This window comes from Tursiops truncatus, chromosome 15 (genome assembly GCF_011762595.2).
Source record: "Tursiops truncatus isolate mTurTru1 chromosome 15, mTurTru1.mat.Y, whole genome shotgun sequence".
In the NCBI taxonomy this organism is placed as follows: domain Eukaryota; kingdom Metazoa; phylum Chordata; class Mammalia; order Artiodactyla; family Delphinidae; genus Tursiops; species Tursiops truncatus.
In genome coordinates, this window is record NC_047048.1 from 67,735,178 (window position 1) to 67,753,728 (window position 18,551).

The 18,551-nt window shown below is 50.3% G+C and overlaps 2 protein-coding genes and 1 long non-coding RNA gene across 9 annotated transcripts in view; 2 read left to right on the forward strand and 1 right to left on the reverse strand.

The window, feature by feature from the left end:
* Window positions 1–5,436, forward strand: part of TOP1 (DNA topoisomerase I) — an 86,253-nt gene extending 80,817 nt beyond the window's left edge. For both annotated transcript variants that reach the window (XM_004310903.4, XM_033841063.2), the window contains 3 exons: window positions 2,640–2,734; window positions 2,956–3,105; window positions 4,137–5,436. In XM_004310903.4, the coding sequence (XP_004310951.1) occupies window positions 2,640–2,734; window positions 2,956–3,105; window positions 4,137–4,239 (348 nt within the window). In that variant the 3' untranslated portion in view covers window positions 4,240–5,436. The remainder of the gene's footprint in view (window positions 1–2,639; window positions 2,735–2,955; window positions 3,106–4,136) is intronic.
* LOC117308312 (uncharacterized) overlaps window positions 1–15,118 on the reverse strand; it is a 29,338-nt gene extending 14,220 nt beyond the window's left edge. The window contains exons 1-3 of one of the 2 annotated variants that reach the window (XR_012326338.1): window positions 14,980–15,118; window positions 13,601–13,753; window positions 11,536–11,647 (exon numbers count right to left, since the gene is read on the reverse strand). This is a non-coding gene — a long non-coding RNA (uncharacterized lncRNA). Of the gene's footprint in view, window positions 1–11,531; window positions 11,648–13,600; window positions 13,754–14,979 lie in introns of both variants that reach the window. The other variant, XR_012326337.1, reaches the window with a different exon arrangement.
* The window catches only part of PLCG1 (phospholipase C gamma 1), a 35,943-nt gene continuing 31,997 nt past the window's right edge, over window positions 14,606–18,551 (forward strand). For 4 of the 5 annotated variants that reach the window (XR_012326327.1, XM_033841059.2, XM_033841057.2 and 1 more), the window contains exon 1: window positions 15,491–15,707. Coding sequence is in view for 4 of the 5 variants with exons in the window: in XM_033841059.2 (XP_033696950.1) it covers window positions 15,491–15,707 (217 nt within the window). In the remaining variant the exon portion in view is untranslated. Of the gene's footprint in view, window positions 14,636–14,714; window positions 14,934–15,490; window positions 15,708–18,551 lie in introns of those variants that run through there. The other variant, XM_033841058.2, reaches the window with a different exon arrangement.

Genomic DNA, 18,551 nt, shown 5'->3' on the forward strand with positions numbered 1-18,551 from the left:
GCCAGAGCTGCTGCCCTAGAGGGAGAGGGTGATGTGCAAACAACTAGACACTGTTCCTCTTCCAGGTGCCTCTCTCCTTCCTCCAGCTCTGCCTGGTACTGAGCTTTTAAGCGGCAAGGCACTTAACATTTGATGATGTGCATTTCTGTGTTACCAATGGCTACATAACTAATCCATTCTAATGTATTAATCCACAATGAGAATTTGTAGATATTTCACTACAAAGCAGACACATGGGTTACAAAGTAAACCAATTATCTTGAAATATGTTTACCAAAAAGTCTGATACAGTAATAGATGTCCTTCCTTATTAATTTATTAAGTTAGATCTTAGGTGGGTCTGATAATTACTATAAATGTCAAGGTAGTCATGAATATAAATGATACTTTGATTTCTGCAGCAATATGAAAATATATGAACTAGCTATGGGTGATAAAGTCATAGATACTACTGATATTACTGTGTTCAATTGCCCACACTCATAACTGAAGAAGAAATGATGAGTTTCAACTAGAGGTTAATTAAACTACAGATTGATTCTTTTCCATCTGCGTTCACAGCATACTGTACTTGAACAACTGGAGTTTAAAAACTACTGCTGTAGAGTGAGGCTGCATACATATTCTGAGGCCCAGGGTGTTTTCCTTCTGTTGAAATTTCTTCCAGATAGATACCCAGCTGTAGTACATATGGGTCAGAAGACACACATAACCTGCAGTTCATGCTACAGATGCCATCTGGCTTTCCTGAAGGGATGCACACATCCACAGTAAATACATGTGTGTCCACAGACATCTCAAATCCTTGGATCATGTGACTGGCAGGCAAAGAACCTGTACAGACCGCCCATCCTAGCAGCTCTGTTAATGGCAGTCATCTGGTGCCGTTTACTCTCCTCATGCTATCATTTCAAGCCAGAAGTAAAAGCATGACTCTTCAGGTGGTATTTACCTAATTCAGGAGACCCCTCCCTGGAGCATGAGGAGGCCTTTTGTTGGTCTCACTCTGGAACCACTGTTTGGGCACCCAGGCTGCCTGCCAGACGAGCCCTCTAAGCACAGGAACCATCTCCTGTGTGCCCACAAAGCAAACACATGCCCCTGTTTGCCAAGTGAATCAATGGAGTCTTTGATGCTTTGAGAGAATTCAACATAGCCTGCCAATTTAGCATTCACAGAAATGGTTAAAAGATTGTGGTTTGTTGCATTTCTGGCCTAAGAATCTGGCTAGTGGTGTCTGTGATGCTTTTGTGTCAGTTCCTTCAGCTTGACTTTGGACAACATAGATGTTGGAAGTAAGCCATTCATAGTAAACATATTTAATGATTCTCTCACAATGGTGACCTCTGTTTCCAGTCTTAGGCTGTGCGTGTAAATCTAACAGACAATTCCAGGCTGAGAGCAACAGCTCAGTGTGTATGAGTCAGGCATGTATTTACTCGGCAGAGGTTCCCTTGACCTTACAGGTTAGCAAGGTAGTAACAGGTCAGGGGCTCTCCTGCTCCCAGCAGTGTGAGCTCACTGCTTTGGGGCTCTAACTCCACAGTGTTGCTTAAGTAAGAAGAACTTAGGGCTTCCCTGGTGGCGCAGTGGTTGAGAGTCCGCCTGCCGATGTAGGGGACACGGGTTCATGCCCCAGTCCGGGAAGATCCCACATGCCGCGGAGGGGCTGGGCCCGTGAGCCATGGCCACTGAGCCTGCGCGTCCGGAGCCTGTGCTCCGCAACAGGAGAGGCCACAACAGTGAGAGGCCCGCGTACCGCAAAAAAAAAAAAAAGAACTTAGAACTGGTTCTTTCAAGCAAGAAAGACTGGAACTGCCTTTGTCTCTTCCTTTAAAGACTGGGTCCCCATGAGATTTCATTTGAAAAAAGAGCTCCACAGCTAAAAAAGTTTTCAAATCTGCTTTGGGTGATGACCATTTTAATTTCCTTCCCATCTCAGTTTTCTCTCCTTTTAAAAACAGAATGCCAAAGCCAGGCCATGCCATGTATTGGCTTGGAACAGACTAAGCTGAGCTCTTTGGCTTCCTGGGTACCTTTTAATTGCCATTTTCTAGTCCCTCGGATATTCTCTTCAGTGCATCCTTCTTTCTTGAGAAGTTGGCAGCTCCCTCCCAGAGTGCTGGTAGAATCTGAGGAATGAGCTGCGCTCAGTAGATGCAAGGACCCTATCTCAGCTTCATAAAGAGTATCTCCTGCAGTTGTATTCTTAGAATGGAAGCGACAACCTGGCACGAGAGCCATTTGATAAACAGCTCTCACCTGTAGCCCTCCTCTCCCAGTATCTAAAACCGAAGTGTTCTCTGACTGTAAGATTAGCACCCACATTCCCAGTCCCAGTGGGTTCTTTTCCCTGAGCTTCTGGATTAATGGGGGCCCTGGGTCACTGCCTATAAAACCCTCATTTCTTCAAGGGTGACTGAAGAACGTAAATGGCCAAGTAGCATTTGAATTCAGCACCCGCTGCACATCTACTCTGTGCCTTCATGAAGCCACCCCTAGTTGTTTTGACCTGGCAAACCACCAAGACAGCCTGCCTGGTGTAGACAACTTCTAGGTTTCATCCTCTCTTGAGGAGCCCTTCTTTGTATTCTCTGGGCTTACTTTATTCCTAAATCTTATTATTCTTCCCCACCCAGATTGATGCCAAGAAGGAACAGCTAGCAGATGCCCGGAGAGACCTGAAAAGTGCTAAGGCTGATGCCAAGGTCCTTAAGGATGCAAAAACCAAGAAGTACGTGCCTGGTGTGATACAAAGCTGGGGGTTGTTGTGAGAGAAAAAAGGGCGGAGCATCAGCCAGAGGCCCTAGCCTTTCTAGGGTTTCTGAGTGATGTCTTTTAGAAACCTCTGTACCTGGGGCTTTTCTGCTTTTACTGTCCCTGGATGGCACCATGGGGTTGCAGTGCTCTTGTCCAGAGGCCAGGCCTGGCTCTTGATGACTTCCTTTCTTCCAGGGTGGTAGAGTCAAAGAAGAAGGCTGTGCAGAGACTGGAGGAGCAGTTGATGAAGCTTGAAGTACAAGCCACAGACCGAGAGGAGAATAAACAAATTGCTTTGGGAACCTCCAAACTCAATTATCTGGACCCAAGGATCAGCGTGGCTTGGTAAGCACCGCACCCTTCTTGAACTCCACCTGCTGGCTTGAGAAGGGTGATGGGGGTTCCAAGAGCGTTGTCAGCTTTCACATGCAGTTCCTACGCTGCACACTTAGAGTCCTCTGGGAAACCTCTGTCTTCTGCTGTGCCCACTACAAATGCACTGGAACATCCTGGATGGTCCTAAATGGTCAACACTGTTACACCATCTTGGAGTGTGTTTGTTTGTTAATGCAGGTATGGTCCCTACCCCTAATGGAACTTTAGGACAAGAATGGAGACTCTTAGTCCTTATTGAAGGAAAAATACAGAAGAGCCCACCCATCTACCTACACTTTAACTTTTCAATAACATTTTTTTTTCTTTACAAGTGAAGGAAGTAAGGTATGGACAAGGAGAAAAAAAAAATGAGAATACAGATCTGAGAAACCTATGCAAAGAGTTTGTGCTACTGTTTGCTTGTTTCCCTGTACCACTGCCCCGCCCCGGCCCCAATTTCCAAAATAAATGGCTTTTTTGGAAGATGCTTATTAGTTAACTTGAGTTATTATTAGCTTCTGGGCCTAGGAGGAGCAGTCATCTCCTGTGGCCCTGCTCCTCTGGGCCAGGGGTTCCAGCAAGCTCTTGTATCCTTTCGACTCTTTTTGCCCTGTTTAGTGCTAGAGGTTTGGTTAGCTTGACAGGCAAGAGACTGCAGTGGTTAAGAGCATGGACTCTGGAGCCAGACGGCTTGGGTTCGCTTTTCAGCTCCATTTTAACTAGCTGCATGAGAATGAAAGCAAATTACCTAACTTCTCTGCCTTAGTTTTTCATCTGTACCTTTTTCATTTGTACATCTATAATAGCATCTACTTTAGAAGTCTTTGTCAAGATTAAATGAGTTAAGCACATGAAGCTCTAAGAAACATGTCTGGTACCTTATTAACTCTCATTCTCACCAGACGGATGTGAAGAAGGTGGCACATCCAAGCCTCAGCCTTGGGTCTGGCCCGTTGTTCCCTGAGACACACTAATCCCCGTTCTTTCTCCCTTGTCTGCAGGTGCAAGAAGTGGGGGGTCCCAATTGAGAAAATTTACAACAAAACCCAGCGGGAGAAGTTTGCCTGGGCCATCGACATGGCTGACGAGGACTACGAGTTCTAGCCTGTCTTGAGGGGCAGGAAACAGTTCTGTGAAAAGGAACAGTGTGGTTTGGGGCAGATGGATAAACTGTGAGCCTCGATTGCCCTCGCACCTGAGGGAAAGGGGCAGCAAGTCTTAACAAAGCAACATCTTTGAGAAAAGATAAACCTGGAAATATTATAAGGGAGAGCTGAGCCAGTTGTCCTATGGACAACTTATTTAAAAATATTTCAGATATCAAAATTCTAGCTGTATGATTTGTTTTGAATTTTGTTTTTATTTTCAAGGGGTCAAGTGGATGGGAATTTGTCAGAGTTCTGCCAGACAAATTCACTGTTTCACTGAAACATTTGGATTCTCTTAGCTACTGTATATGAAGTCCGATTATATTGGTGCGTTTTTACAGTTAGGGTTTTGCAATAACTTCTATATTTTAATAGAAATGAGTTCCTAAACTCCCGTCTCCCCCATTTCAGGAATTTAAAATTAAGTAGAACAAAAACCCAGCGCACCTGTTAGAGTTGTCACTATCTATTGTCATGGGAATCAGTTTTCATTAAACTTGAAGCAGTCGTGACATCGGCAGTGTTTTGGTTCAGACACCTGTTCACAGAAAAGCATGATGGGAAAATATTTCCTGACTTGAGTGTTCCTTTTTAAATGTGAATTTTTATTTCTTTTTAATTATTTTAAAATATTTAAACCTTTTTCTTGATCTTAAAGATCGTGTAGATTGGGGCTGGGGAGGGATGAGAGGGGGTGAGCGAGTCTAAGGATAATGAAATAATCAGTGACTGAAACCATTTTCCCATCATCCTTTGTTCTGAACATTCTCTGTGCCCTTTCAGATACCCATCTTTTTCATTTTAAACCCCAGTCTTTCACTTGAAAGATTTTATTGTATAAAAAGTTCCACAGGTCAAAAATTTAGAGGAAAATGAGTATTTGGTCCAAAAAAGGAAAAATAATCAAGATTTTAGGGCTTTTATTTTTTCTTTTGTAATTGTGTAAAAAATGGAAAAAAAACCACATAAAAAGCAGAATTTTAATGTGAAGACATTTTTTGCTATAATCATTAGTTTTAGAGGCATTGTTAGTTTAGCGTGTGTGCAGAGTCCATTTCCCACATCTTTCCTCAAGTATCTTCTATTTTTATCATGAATTCCCTTTTAATCAACTGTAGGTTATTTAAAATAAATTCCTACAACTTAACGGAAACTTGGTGTCTGCCTCTTTGTAACCCAGGGCCCCAGGCCAGAATGGAGCTCTGGGGCTGGGACTTGGAGTGGGATGTGGTCTGCCTGCTCCAGTGATGCCTTCCTCCCCAGGAGCTGGGGGCTGGGCCAGGCCTGGAAGGGGCTGCATCTGTCCTGCTGCCGTGGGTGTGGGTCACAGAGGAGGGAGCCAGAGTCCACATCCTTAGAAAAAGGCAGACCCAGGAAGTGAGGGCGAGTACAGAAAATCTACAAGAACAGGTGGGGTGCAAGAACTATATTTGGAGCATAGGGTAGGTTTATTGAGCAAGACGGAGCAAGTGTATTCAGGAGACAGATTTTGGAACACTTTCCATGTGTGCTGGCAAGAAGCAGTAGGAGCTTCTTTGGGTTTGCTTATGTGGCTAAGGTTACTGTTAGGATGGCAGGAATGAAGGGTACTAAGCCAATCAGAACACTGGATCCCAGAAGCGCTCTCCCAGATGGAATGCAGACTTCTTTTGTTGATTGAGAGAAGGAGTGGTCTGTGACCACTTCTCTGTGCTCTAGTACCTGAGCTGGCCAGGGTCCCTACAAAAATTGTTTTTCCATTCATCCTAGGTTACAGCTGTCTGGAATTAGGTTGAAAGGTGAGGTCTCCTGGTCAAATGGAGTCAGGGGGGCAGGAAGGCCAAAGTGGTCAGAACTGGTCCCTTAGCTAGCCAGCAGGCACAGGTGTACTCTGGGAGGAGAGCCATCTCCCTGATGGTCTCTGAACTTCCTGGGGCTGGGCCCACTGCAGAGAATCCTGAGGGGTCCTTGGCAGCCTGTATGTCACTGGCCAGTGAGGGAGGCAGCATTCACCCCAGGAAATAAAGGAGGTTATGTAGCCACCATTGCTTTGGAGCAAGAGATTGCAGCCAGGCATTTTTGAATTCTATGGTTCTGGGGCAGCTAGACCACTGAATGTAAGGAATAGTAACAAGAGAGGCTCGTCCAGTGCCTTATCAATACACTTCAGCGGACCTGCCACAACCAGAGGACAAACCTTGGACCACAGCTAGAAACCGGGGACAGGCGGCCTTACAGGCAGATTTTACTGATGAGCACAAACTTGTGCCCACCTTTCCTGGCAAGGACCTTCCTTCTGCTGAGGGCAGGTGCAGGGCAACTAGATACTGGTCAAGAATGGTTGTGAAGGACATCCTGGGTGGTGGCAACAAGGCTGAGAGAGCAAGCCAGAGAATGGGAAGCTGACCTGGCCACTGCAATGAGGGAAGAGTCTAGACAGGTAGGTGAGGGCCAGGTATGAAGGGCCCCGAAGGATGCTTGAACACGGAGTCAGGAGACCACCCCTTCCTATTCATCTGGCAGGTAGGTTCCCTCCTCCCACTTCCAGCCTCATCTGGGAGCAGAGGCCAGATGTGCAGGGTCTGACCCACTCCCTCCTGTCAGGCTCCTCCATGATGCTAGAGTCCAGCTGTGGGCAAAGGGAGACCGCTTCCACACGCTACCACAGCCAGACATCCGGGTGCTTGCTTGCCTCCGCCCTCCCCCGCCACGTCTGGTCAGCCCGTCCGTTCTCCCTGTCAAGTCTACCTCAGGCCTCTCCCACATTTAAAAAAAAAACAAAAAAAAAAAAACGAGAAAAGAAACCACAACTCCCAACCCTTTCCAGCCACCACCCCCTCCCTCTCTCTGTTTCACAAGCACCTGGAATGAGTCATCTCTACCACCCGGTCACTCCCCCACCCACTGCAACTAGCTTCTGCCCCATCTTGCCTCCAGTTCCCCCTCCACTCGGACCACAATCACCCATGAATGAACGACCAAACCACTAAATGGGCTCTGCTTCTGCATCTTATTTAAACTCACTGTGGCACTGGACACTTGACCACTTTTTTTTAATTACTATTGATACATATCATAAATCCACCCATTCCAACTGTACAATGATTTTTAGTAACTTGAGTGGTGTAGCCATCACCATAAATCAGTTTTAGAACTTCTTCCCCCCAGTAAGATCCGTCATGCCCACATACAGTTAATCCCCATTCCCACCTCCAGCCTCCACTAATCTACTTTCTCTATAGATCTGTCTTTCCTGGACATCTCACATAAATGGAATCATACAACGTGTGACCACTCCCTTAAAGCACTTCTCTCGGGTTTCCATGGTGCCACCCTCTCCTGATTTTACCCCTCCCTCTCAGGCTGTTGCTTCTGTTTCCTCCTCTATCAGGTCCTTAACTGCTGTGGTTCTCTTCTCAGCCTAGCTGATTTCATTCACACTTGAACACGATGACCTCCACATCATTTCCTCCAGCCTAGACCCCCTTCCTGAGCTCCAGACACATACTGCACTGCCAACTACGTCTCAGTGGGGATGTCCGTGTTCAATCTCAAGTCTGTAGAACCGAGCTCAGTACCCACCACTCCAAGCCCACTGCGCCTGGTTTCACATCTCAGGGAAAGGCACCACCATCCACTCTGTCCCCCAACTGGAACCTAGGGCAGCCATCATCCTTCACATCTTTCTCTCACTTCCACAACCAGTAAATCACCAACTCTGATATCACCTCCTAAATACCACATACACCAAATATAGGTATTTCCTCCACAGAAAACTTAAAAAAAATTTTTTTTTTCTTCTGAGAAAAGTGTTTACTTATATTTCAGTCCTTACAAAATCCCTCATATATTGCGTTATTCTCTCAACTGTTTCGAACCGAAAAGCACTTTCTGGAGAAAACACATTATCCTGAAATGACCTCAGTCAAGCTAGTTTTGGATGATTATAAGTAGTCCCTTGACAAAACGAGTAAACAAGGAGGCAAAGAAATTTACCACAGACGCGGTAATTATTTCTCACAATCCCAAGTATTACATGTAAACAGGCCTCTTCAAGATCACTTTAAATAGCAAAACGGTGTTGATTTTTTCAGGTTTGAAAATGATACTGCAGTTATGTATGTATGTTTTTAAAGAGTCTTTTAGAAAAACACTGAAATATTTATAGATAACATTATAGAGCTAAGATCTGTGTCAAAATTATATGGAAGGGGTTAGCGGGTAGAGTCTGGCACAAAACAAGAGTGGCCACCAGTTCATAATTAAAGCTGGCTGATGCTATCCTGTCTCCATTTATATATATTTGAAATTTTCTGTAACATTTTTAAAGCAATACAGTTTAAGTGGTGATTATGTAGATGATTAATATATATCTATGGGAGAAATGAAAAGAAACCTGTTTTAATGTTATACAAAAAGGTAATTATGCTTAGGTTAACATTTCTAGTGACAGTATCACATACTGATTCAAAAAGTATTTTCTCTGCAACAACACAGATGAATCTCAAAAACATTATGCTGAACATAGACCCAAGGGTACACACTCTATGATTCCATTCACATGAAATTTTAGAACTCACATAACTAATCTGTAGTGACAGAAAGTAGACAGTGATTGCCGGCTGGGGGCAGGGGAGATTGACTGTAAAAGGACACCCAAACACTTTTTGGGGTGATGGAAATGTTCTATGACTTAACTGGGTGGAGGGCACATGAGGGTATACATTTGTCAAAGCTCACCAAACTTTACACTTAAAATGGGTGCATTCTGGGCTTCCCTGGTGGCGCAGTGGTTGAGAGTCCACCTGCCGATGCAGGGGACGTGGGTTCATGCCCCGGTCCGGGAAGATCCCACGTGCCGCAGAGCGGCTGGGCCCGTGAGCCATGGCCGCTGGGCCTGCGCATCTGGAGCCTGTGCTCCGCAACGGGAGAGGCCACAACAGTGAGAGGCCCGCGTACCGCAAAAAAAAAAAAAAAAAGTGTGCATTTTAGTCTATGTAAGTTATTCCTTATTAAAGCTGATTTTTCAAAAGTGCTCTTTCTCAACTGAGAAGGAAGATGACGTGCTTTCAGAAATTACACTAGATGACTCAAAAAGTGGCTTTAATGGCGACAACTATATAGAAGTCAAAGATTCATGTAAAGAGGGACTTCCCTGGTGGCTCAGTGATTAAGAATCTGCCTGCTGATGCAGGAGACACAGGTTCGAGCCCTGGTCCGGGAGGATCCCACATGCCGCGGAGCAGCTAAGCCCATGCGCCACAACTACTGAAGCCCGCATGCCTAGAGCCCATGCTCCACAAGAGAAGCCACCGCAATGAGAAGCCTGCGCACCGCAATGAAGAGTAGCCCCCACTCGCCACAGCTAGAGAAAGCCCACGTGCAGCAATGAAGACCCAACACAGCCAAAAATGAAATAAATAAAATAAATTTAAAAGATAAATAACTAAAATATGTAACTAAATACACTTATATGTGGACATCTGAATCATGCATCTCTAAAAATATTTATCAATACATTTTAGTTGCAAAAATAGCCACAAAACACCTGGAGTGTGACCTTATTGTGAAAACAGGTGACTGACTGTCTTATATTTAGAGCTGCCATATCTTAAGGCATACCCCTCACTTTGCTCTGTCCCCACAGCCACCAACAGGTCTAGTAAGGTCAGCTGTCCCTTCCCAGTGCTCCAGGGGCCCTTATCACACTAAATTGTCATCTGTTGACAAACGTCTGTTGGCATTTCTCTCTCCACTACTGGAGTGGGAACTCAGTCTGATTCATTCTGTCTCAGTGCTATAGAGGAGGCATCAGGAGTGTTTGTTGGAACAAGGGAAGAAAAGGTGGAAAAACAGCAGGTCCGGCCTGGCCTGTGCCAGTGGCTAGCAAGGGCACTCCCCTTCTCTGCCTGCAGCGAAGCAGTTACAGTATCCCTGCCACCTCCCTGAAGAAGGGACATCTGGAGTCCAGCTCTCCTGCCTCAACATCTGGGTCCCATTAGAGGAGCCCATCAGCAAAGGGGAAGCAGGGTCTGCAGAGAGAGCAGAGTCCTGGCCTGGTTTCCCCCTGAGGGACAGAAAACACGAGGCTCTGGAGAGTACCTCCCAGGTGAGCAGAATAAGACAGAAAAAGTGTGAGGCCCAATGACTAAGGTGGAGCCAATGGATGGATACTGGGGATGAGAGCTCAAAAGACAAGACCGCAGGTTGTGGGATGGAGTTCAAAGTGCACTAAGGTGAATGCTTATTAAGTACCAGCTGTATGCTTAGGAGCAGGCTGGCTGACTCAGATGCTGGAGAAGGGCTGGTCAGACATCTAACATAAGAAACTACTGAGTAACAATTTTAAAAAGTTTAAAGAAAAGGGATAAAGTTTCATGCATGGATCAGATTTGATGCTGCAAGTCTATAAATCTGCCTACCTTCAACTGTGGAAGGGGCTTCACTAAGCTATATTTTTATACCTTCTATATTCACTCGAGGTCATTACAAGGAACAATGAAAACTGTGTCGGCATTTGCTGTTAATCTGCTGAGAACATTCTCCACTATTTCAATCAAATAAGTGTCCACTTGAGAAACTTCTTTTATAACTTAAACCCAGGAAAATTTTTCTCCCCCAAGGAATCAATTATCAGAATAGAAGGAGTTTTTGCTTTGGCTACCAGGAAGCTCAGCCAACATTCAATTCTCAATCACAGCCGCCATGTTAACCCATATTAACCAAATTACATTCCTCCTTCGGGTAACAGCATATCCCATTTCTACAGTACAATATTTTTGCCTTTTAAGAAATGTTTCAAGTACTTAAAAGACTAGAAAGAAGACATCTGTGATGGGCACAGTGATGTGCCACTCAGATTCCCCTTCAAGGAAGCACTTGTTTCCGGGAAACCTGTCAGCTCCCTAAGACCACCGTGGCTGCAGACAGCTGTCTGGCCAAGGCTGTGCTCTTCCCAAGACAGCCCACATTCAATGGCTTATTGAGGTGCTGCAGCAGAGCTCCCTGGGGGGCTGGCTGAGGCTGTCGCCAGGCCTGAATCACAGCTTAACCTCTCCCTGCGTCCCCTCCTGTTTCCTTCCCTCCCTTCCACAGTGTTGATCCCAAGGGCACTCCCTAAAAAATGTTCTGCACACTAACCTCTGACACAAAGCCTGCTTCCCAAAGAACCCAGCCTGTAACAGCATTTAACCAAATAACTGAAAACAGAAAACACATCAGGTATGGGTATTAAGGAAGGGGTAAGAAAACACAATAAAATGTTCATACCTACATGGAAGGCAACACAGCATGGACTCTGGATGGGTTTGAATCCCATCTCTGCCACCTCTTAGCTATGTGTCCACGAGTATGCCTCTCAACCTCTCCATGCCTCAATTTTTTTTCTGTGAAATGGGGATAATGAGAGAACTTATCTCAGTGCTGTAATGAAGAGTAAATGAGCCAAGGGGGTAAAGCAGTTATACTACATGCCAAGTGCTGTTCTAAGTGTTTGCTAAATAAACACCTGTGGGGTCAGGCCCACAAGGCCAAAGGGGCAACTCGGCTGGGACTCCCCCCCAAACTCCAGGCACAGGTACTGGCATAGCCGGAGCATGCTGAAGCATGAGTGTTGACAGAAATAGGCCCAAGCCGGGCTAGCTTTGGTGATGTCATCTGTGTGGGCCTTGCGTGGGTGCTGGGCTGCTCCCTCCCAGCCAGCGCAGCTGCAGGCACTGCCAGTAACACCCACGTACCCATATATATGCTGAGCTGGGGGAAGCCCATACCAGTCACACCCTCTGCACACCCTGCTTTTCCTGAACCTACTTTGGTGGAGGGAGGCACCTGAGACCTGGGATGCTGGCTCAGAAGTCCCAGGAAAAAATGGGGCCCTGCTTCCTGATTAAGAGCCTGGCACTAGACTGAAAACTTGAGATCCTGTTGGCAGGAATTTCTGGAGCCCCCGGAGGCCCGGACCCAGAGGCAAAAGTAAAAGCAAAAGCAAGGAAGCATGGGCTACATGTCGGGAAGCTCTCAGAAAATGGAAAAACGGAGATTTTTAAAAAGCATCACCACCCACAGGCTGCCCAAGTTGGCCCAAGAAGTAAATGAGGGCTGCAGCACTTAGGAGGCCTCCTGGAAAAACGGATTAGATCAGATAAGCAGGGAGGGGCCCAGTCAGCCCCAACCTGTCTTCCTGGCCTCATCACCTCCCGTGTTCCCTCTCATTTAGTAAACTCTAGCCCTCTTTCTATTCCTAAACTTACTAAGCTCTTTCTGGTCTCAGGGCCTTTGTACATGCTGTTACCTCTGCCTGGAAAGTACTTTCCTCCAACCCACCTCTAATAATTCACCCAGCCATCTCCTCACATCCTTTAGGCCTCTGCTGATGTCTTCTTGTCTACTAGATCTCAAGTAAGTCTCCCTAATGTTTTAGCTCATAGTCCTCTGTTCTTTTTCTCCATAGCCTCCATGATAATTGTCCCTACATAACAAAGTGTTTATCTAATGTCTGTGAATTCCCGGGGCGCTGGTGCTGAGTTTCTCTTGTTCTCCTGACTCATGGTTCCGACACCTAGCACAGAGAAGCTCAAGGCCGCAGACAGGGGCAAGCACCACTTCAAGCCCCAGCAAGCCCAAACCACACGCTGCGAGCACTCAAGTTCTGCACTCAGGTTTCCTGTGCCCAGGGCCAGCCACTCCCAGAGCCAGCCACCCCCAGGGCCTCCCCTCACCCTTGCTGATTAGCCAGCTAGCCTCCGTGTCCACTGTCCACTGACCACCAGCACCTACTGAAGCCAGTGGCTTTCCTGTGAGGCAGAAAATGCATGGCATCAGACAGATTTGGGTTCAAATCCCCATTTGTTAGTTATGTGGCCTTGGGGCAAGCTGTAGAACTTCTCTGAATCTCAGTTTCTTATCAGTAAATTGGGAACAATCATCCCTGATTAGAGTAATTATGAGGATCAGGTGTGATAACATGTTGTAAACCTTGTAATGCTGGGCCGGGCATTGGGTCAACTTTCATTCCCTCCCTCCTACTTTAAAGGCCTGTCACTAGGTGGCAGCCCATCTCAGCCACTCCACCTCCCCTTGGGTAGCTGAATCCTACTAGCACAAACACCTCAACTGCAGGCTGAATTCTCAGCTCCTTGGGGGTTGCACTTGAGGGGATCAAAACACACACACACACACACATGCTACCACTACAGCAAGACAAAGTCAGAGGTAGCCCCAGACACTAGTCACCACCCAGATGGGGGGAAAGCCCGAACACACACGTATATGTACTCACACATTCCTGGAAGCCTGGATCTTTCTCTAGCATCAGCTGAGTGCTCTGCTGAGCCTCTTACCTCTGACGTGCAGTACGTTGTCCTGCTCTGTCTGGCTCTGCCTGGCTCAACATCCGTCAGACAGGCTCCACTGTGACCGCAGGTGTCTTTAGTTTGGGCGGTGTTCTGTGACAGGGGCAGCTAGATTGCAGGGGTGAGTCTAGGGAGTGGCTGCTGGAAGACAAAGAGTGGGAATTATTCAAATAACCAACAAAAGGCCTTGTGGCTGGAGAATGGAGTGAAGGGGAGGTGGTGAGAGATGAAATGGGTGAGAAAGGGGCCAGACCACATAAGACCTGCTGGGCCAGGTAGGGAGAGTGGATTTTGTGTGCCGTGGGAAGTTATGAATGGTTTGAGGCTGGAGGTAGGGAATCATGATTTAATTTCATTTTAAAGACTAGAGCATAGAGAATAGATCCAGGCAAGACCAAGGAGGCTAAAGAGTCTGTCTGAGAGAAGTTGGGCCTTGAGCTCGTGGGTGGAGCGGAGATATCCCAAGGTAGAGTGAACTGGACTTGATGGATTGCTGTGGGGTTTAGGCAGAGAGAGGAATCAAGGGTATCTCCAATGGTTTTGGCCCAAGCATCTTAGAGGAGTTTAATGCCACGTTCTGAGAATGTGAAGGCTATGGGAGAAGCAATTTGAAGAGGGAGGTGAGATGTCTGTGTTACGTGGGGACGTGGAGCAGGTAGTTGGATGTGGGGGAGATACAGCTTTGGCACTAGGGTGCCTGGGTTTGGCGGGGGAGGGGGACGGGGGGGTGACGCCATGGGAAGGGTCAGGTCGCCTTAGGAACTGACTCAGGACCCACCGCAGAGGAAGAGAAGCTTCTGGAGGTCGAAAGGCAGCGGCCAGAGAGGTAGGAGGAAAACAGGGGGAGTCGGGCCGGGAAAACCAAAGCTCTGGAGCGCATCTGCAGGAGGGGCGCAGTGAGGTAGGGCCTGAGCCCGCGTCCTGCCGCGTGGAGACGCAGCGTGCGGTGAGGAAAACACTGGTCCAGGCAAGGGACAGAGGCGAAGACCGCTGGAGGACTTGCAGTGGATGCTCAGGCCTGGGGTACTACTCCGAATAACGGGACCCCCCCAAGGCCACACTGGCCACTGGGCCGGGACAAACGTGGGTCCAACAATCTTAGGAGCTGCCCGCGGGCCGGCCCTGGGCGGCCAGAGGGGAAAGACGGGACAGGCCGGCTGTCCGTCAGAGCCTGACGACCAATCCGCAGGAGGCCCCGCCCCCGCCCCTCCCCAGAGATGGAGCTCGGAGGACCCGCCTCCGCCGCCGCCGCCGCCGCCGCCGCCGCGGGTGTGAGGCGAAGCGGCCTGGCCTGGTTCCCTCCGCTGGGCAGCCCGCCCAGGTACTGGGTTTGGCTGGCGGGCCCGGGGGGCGCTCCGCACCCTCACCTCTCCTCCCGGTCGCTGCGCGGGCGGCGCTCCGGAAGCGGGCTTGAGGGAACTGCTGCGGCCGGGCCTGTGCGGGACAGTGGGCTGGGCAGCCGGCGTGTGCGACTGACGGCCGAGTCGGCGCGAGGCTGCCGCGCGTGACGGGGCCGGCCGTGGCCGCCAGGCTGTGTCCGGGGCCGCGTGAGGTAGCTCTGCGGGACGGAGGGACTGGCAGGTCGACCGCGGGCGGCGCGCTCGCCCCCAGCCGGGGCCTATCCGGGGGTCGCGGGGCGCAGGCGCGGCGGCGGGCGACGGGCGGGGGTCCTCCCCACGGGCGCGCGGGCGCCTTTGTTCCAGGCGCGCGGGCCGAGGCGGGGCCTGCAGGGCCGCCCCGCCCCCCGCTCAGGCCCCGCCCCGTCTCCGCCCGCAGGAGCCGCCGCCGGGGTCTGCTCGCCCGCCGCCTCCGCCGCCGCCAGCTCGCTCCCGGCGGGCCTGCGCCGCGGCAGCCTGTGCCGCCCCCAGCGCCGGAGCCATGGCGGGCGCCGCGTCCCCCTGCGCCAACGGCTGCGGGCCCGGCGCGCCCTCGGACGCCGAGGTGCTGCACCTCTGCCGCAGCCTCGAGGTGGGCACCGTCATGACTTTGTTCTACTCCAAGAAGTCGCAGCGGCCCGAGCGGAAGACCTTCCAGGTCAAGCTGGAGACGCGGCAGATCACGTGGAGCCGTGGCGCCGACAAGATCGAGGGGTCCAGTAAGTGCGCCCCCCTCCCTGGGGCCCGCCGCGCGCGCGGGGGCGGCGGTGGTCTGCGCGGCTCCCGCGCGCCTCGGGCCGCCGCTGAAGAGAGACTTGGGCAAACTTTCGGGCTTTCCCCCCCACACCCTGTGGGCCCCGCCCCCGCCTCGGCCCGGGTGGTCACCGGGGGCGGGGGGCATCCGGGTCCTCAGTCACCTGACAGGACACCCCCTCCCCCAGCCGGGGGGGCGTGTTCCAGGCTCTTTGCCCAGAGGCCTAAAAATCCTAGCGGGTTGGAGACCAGCGAGGCCGGCGTCTGGTCCCCCACAGCCCGGGAGCGGTGTCGGCCGAGGCGACGGGAGCCGAGGCAGCGTGCCCCCTGCCAGCCCCAGAACCGGGGCCAGACCAGATGCGCGCTCTTTCTCCGAAAAGAGCAGCCTCCGCGAAACTCTGGGCCTCCCGGCTGGGCTCATACTTGGAACGGAACCTTTGGGGTCCCTGGGTAGAACTTAGGCAGTTGCTACGGGAGGGCTGGTTTTGGAGCGGAACCGGGCCTATGCATCTCCGTCACGGGGAGAGGGAGGAAGGTGGTCCTGTTCGGTTTGGAAAAGCCTGAGGGGAGGCAGTGGCTGCTTTTTCCCGCCGCCTATTTTGTCCCGAAGCTGAATTTTGGAGGTCTGTGTGCGTGGGCAGACACCCAAAGCCGGGGCACGGAGAGGGGCCAGGCTTCCCTTGTCCTTGGATGCACATTCTCAAGAGCTTGGCTCCCAGGAGGCCAGCCTCACTGCTTTGTGTCAGGTACTGTTCAAGAGCACGCAGCCAAATTGGGGTCTAGCCCTTTGTGGCCTGTGCCCCGTAGCTGGAGGGAGCCAGGAGTGGCTACTCTTGATTTCCTGCCTCTTTGCCTTCCCAGGCCTGACCTTGGCTGCTTTTGCGAAGGAGGGAGGTGGGGGATTTTGAAAAACCCCAAATCCTTCAGAGTGTTATTCCACTGAGCGCATGCTTGTGCTGTGGCCGGATGGGCCCCCAGCTCTGCTCTCCGTTCCCCCGCCTCCAAGTGTGAGGGGTGATTTGTCTGCAACCCCAGGCTGTGGGTTGCTTCCTGCAAGGACCCCCAGAGACTGATGTTAGAGCCAGGTTCAGAATTAGGTCCATGTGTAGGAAGGGGGTTCAGGAAGTGACACCCCCAAGGGAAGGTCCCACAGACCTCCTTGGCTGTGGTGAGAAGATGGCTGAGAAGATTGGGAGGAAGGAAGGTCTTACGGTGAGGCAGCCGTCCTCAACTGCAAACTCCAGATCTGACACAGCTGCCGAACTTCCACACGGCAGCCGCCTTCCTCGGTGCCCCTGTCGGCCCTGTCAGCCATTGGGAGAAAATTTTAGTTATTTGAGAGACTGGATTCCAAAGTGGAGGAAGGACAGACACTGCAGAGAGCTGGGATGGCCCTGGAAACATCACCCAGGCATCAGACTCCAGGCGCAGCCCCTTCCATGTTTCTGTGGTGCTCTGTGTGCTCGCTCTCCTGAATTGGTAGCACGGGCTGGAGGTTCCCAGATAGACTTCTCCTAGGTAACAGGCTGCATTTCAAACCGTGCTCGTGACCAGCAGGCAGTAAGTGCAGCACAGTGGTTGAAGGCAGGGTTGGATTTGAAGCCCGTGTATATTAGTTGTGTAGCCCCTGCAGCTAGCTACTTCTCAGAGCTTTAGTTTCCTCATCTGAGAAGTGGGAGTAATAATACATCCACTATATTTTGTTGCTCTGGGGGTTAAATGAGAAGATGAAAACAGCTAGCACAGTGCCCGACACATTGTAAATGTTTAATAAGTGTAAGCCGTTATTAATGGTAACAATAATGGAGTATGACTGCTCTCCTGGACTGGGACTGTGTGGCTGCAGAAGAGCGTGAGGGTGAGGGTGTCGGAAGGGAGGAGGATGGGGCCCCAGTTCCCATTTCACTGAGATCACTACCCGGAGATGGGAGGATATGGTTTTGTTTTGCCCTGACCCAACTACTCAGCTACCCACCTACCACGTAGAACAGTGGATAGAGTAAGTATAAGGAGATATGCACATCTGGCTCATGAGTGGGTAACTTTCTCGTTTGTACGTGGGGCATGTACAGAAAGAATGGGTGTGGAGAGGCAAGAGGCTAGTCCACGATGTCTCAGGTGTTTGGGGATGGAGACAGGAATGCAGAGGACCTGATGACCCCAGCCCCCAATGGTGGGTCAGCCAGAGAGGTACAAATTCAGTGATCTCATCAGTTAGCTGGGATTTGAGAGGCCTGGAACGTGGGCAAAGGATGTAGAAGGGGCCCTGGCCCTTTGATTTTGGAGGCCCGGTTTGAAGGATTCCGGGTGAGAAGGCTAATGGACACTCGTGTGGAGTTCAGACCTTGCAAACAGAGCCTCATGCTGAAGCTGCCCCATTGCTGTCTATTCATGGGTGCACCTCGTTGTGGGGTTCTGATCCCTGCAGCCCCCCTCTGTAGATTCTGAGAAGTTTAGACTCCCAGCAGGGCCCCTTACCGTCTGGCCTTTTCCTGCTGACCCTGTAACCTGGCCAAAGAGAGAGAGACACTTCTGGGACCCTCAGGGTGTCCGTGGCCCTGAGGAGAGACTGGGGTTCAATGAAAGTGCCCGGCACTCATGTAGAGCAGGGGTCCCCAACCCCCGGGCCATGGACTGGTACCAGTCCTCGGCCTGTCAGGAACCGGGCCGCACAGCAGGAGGTGAGCGTGGGCGAGTGAGCAAAGCTTCATCTGCTGCCCCCCGCCATCGCTCGCATTCCCGCCTGAAACGCCCCCGCCCCCCGTTAGTGGAAAAATTGTCTTCCTCGAAACCAGTTCCTGGTGCCAAAA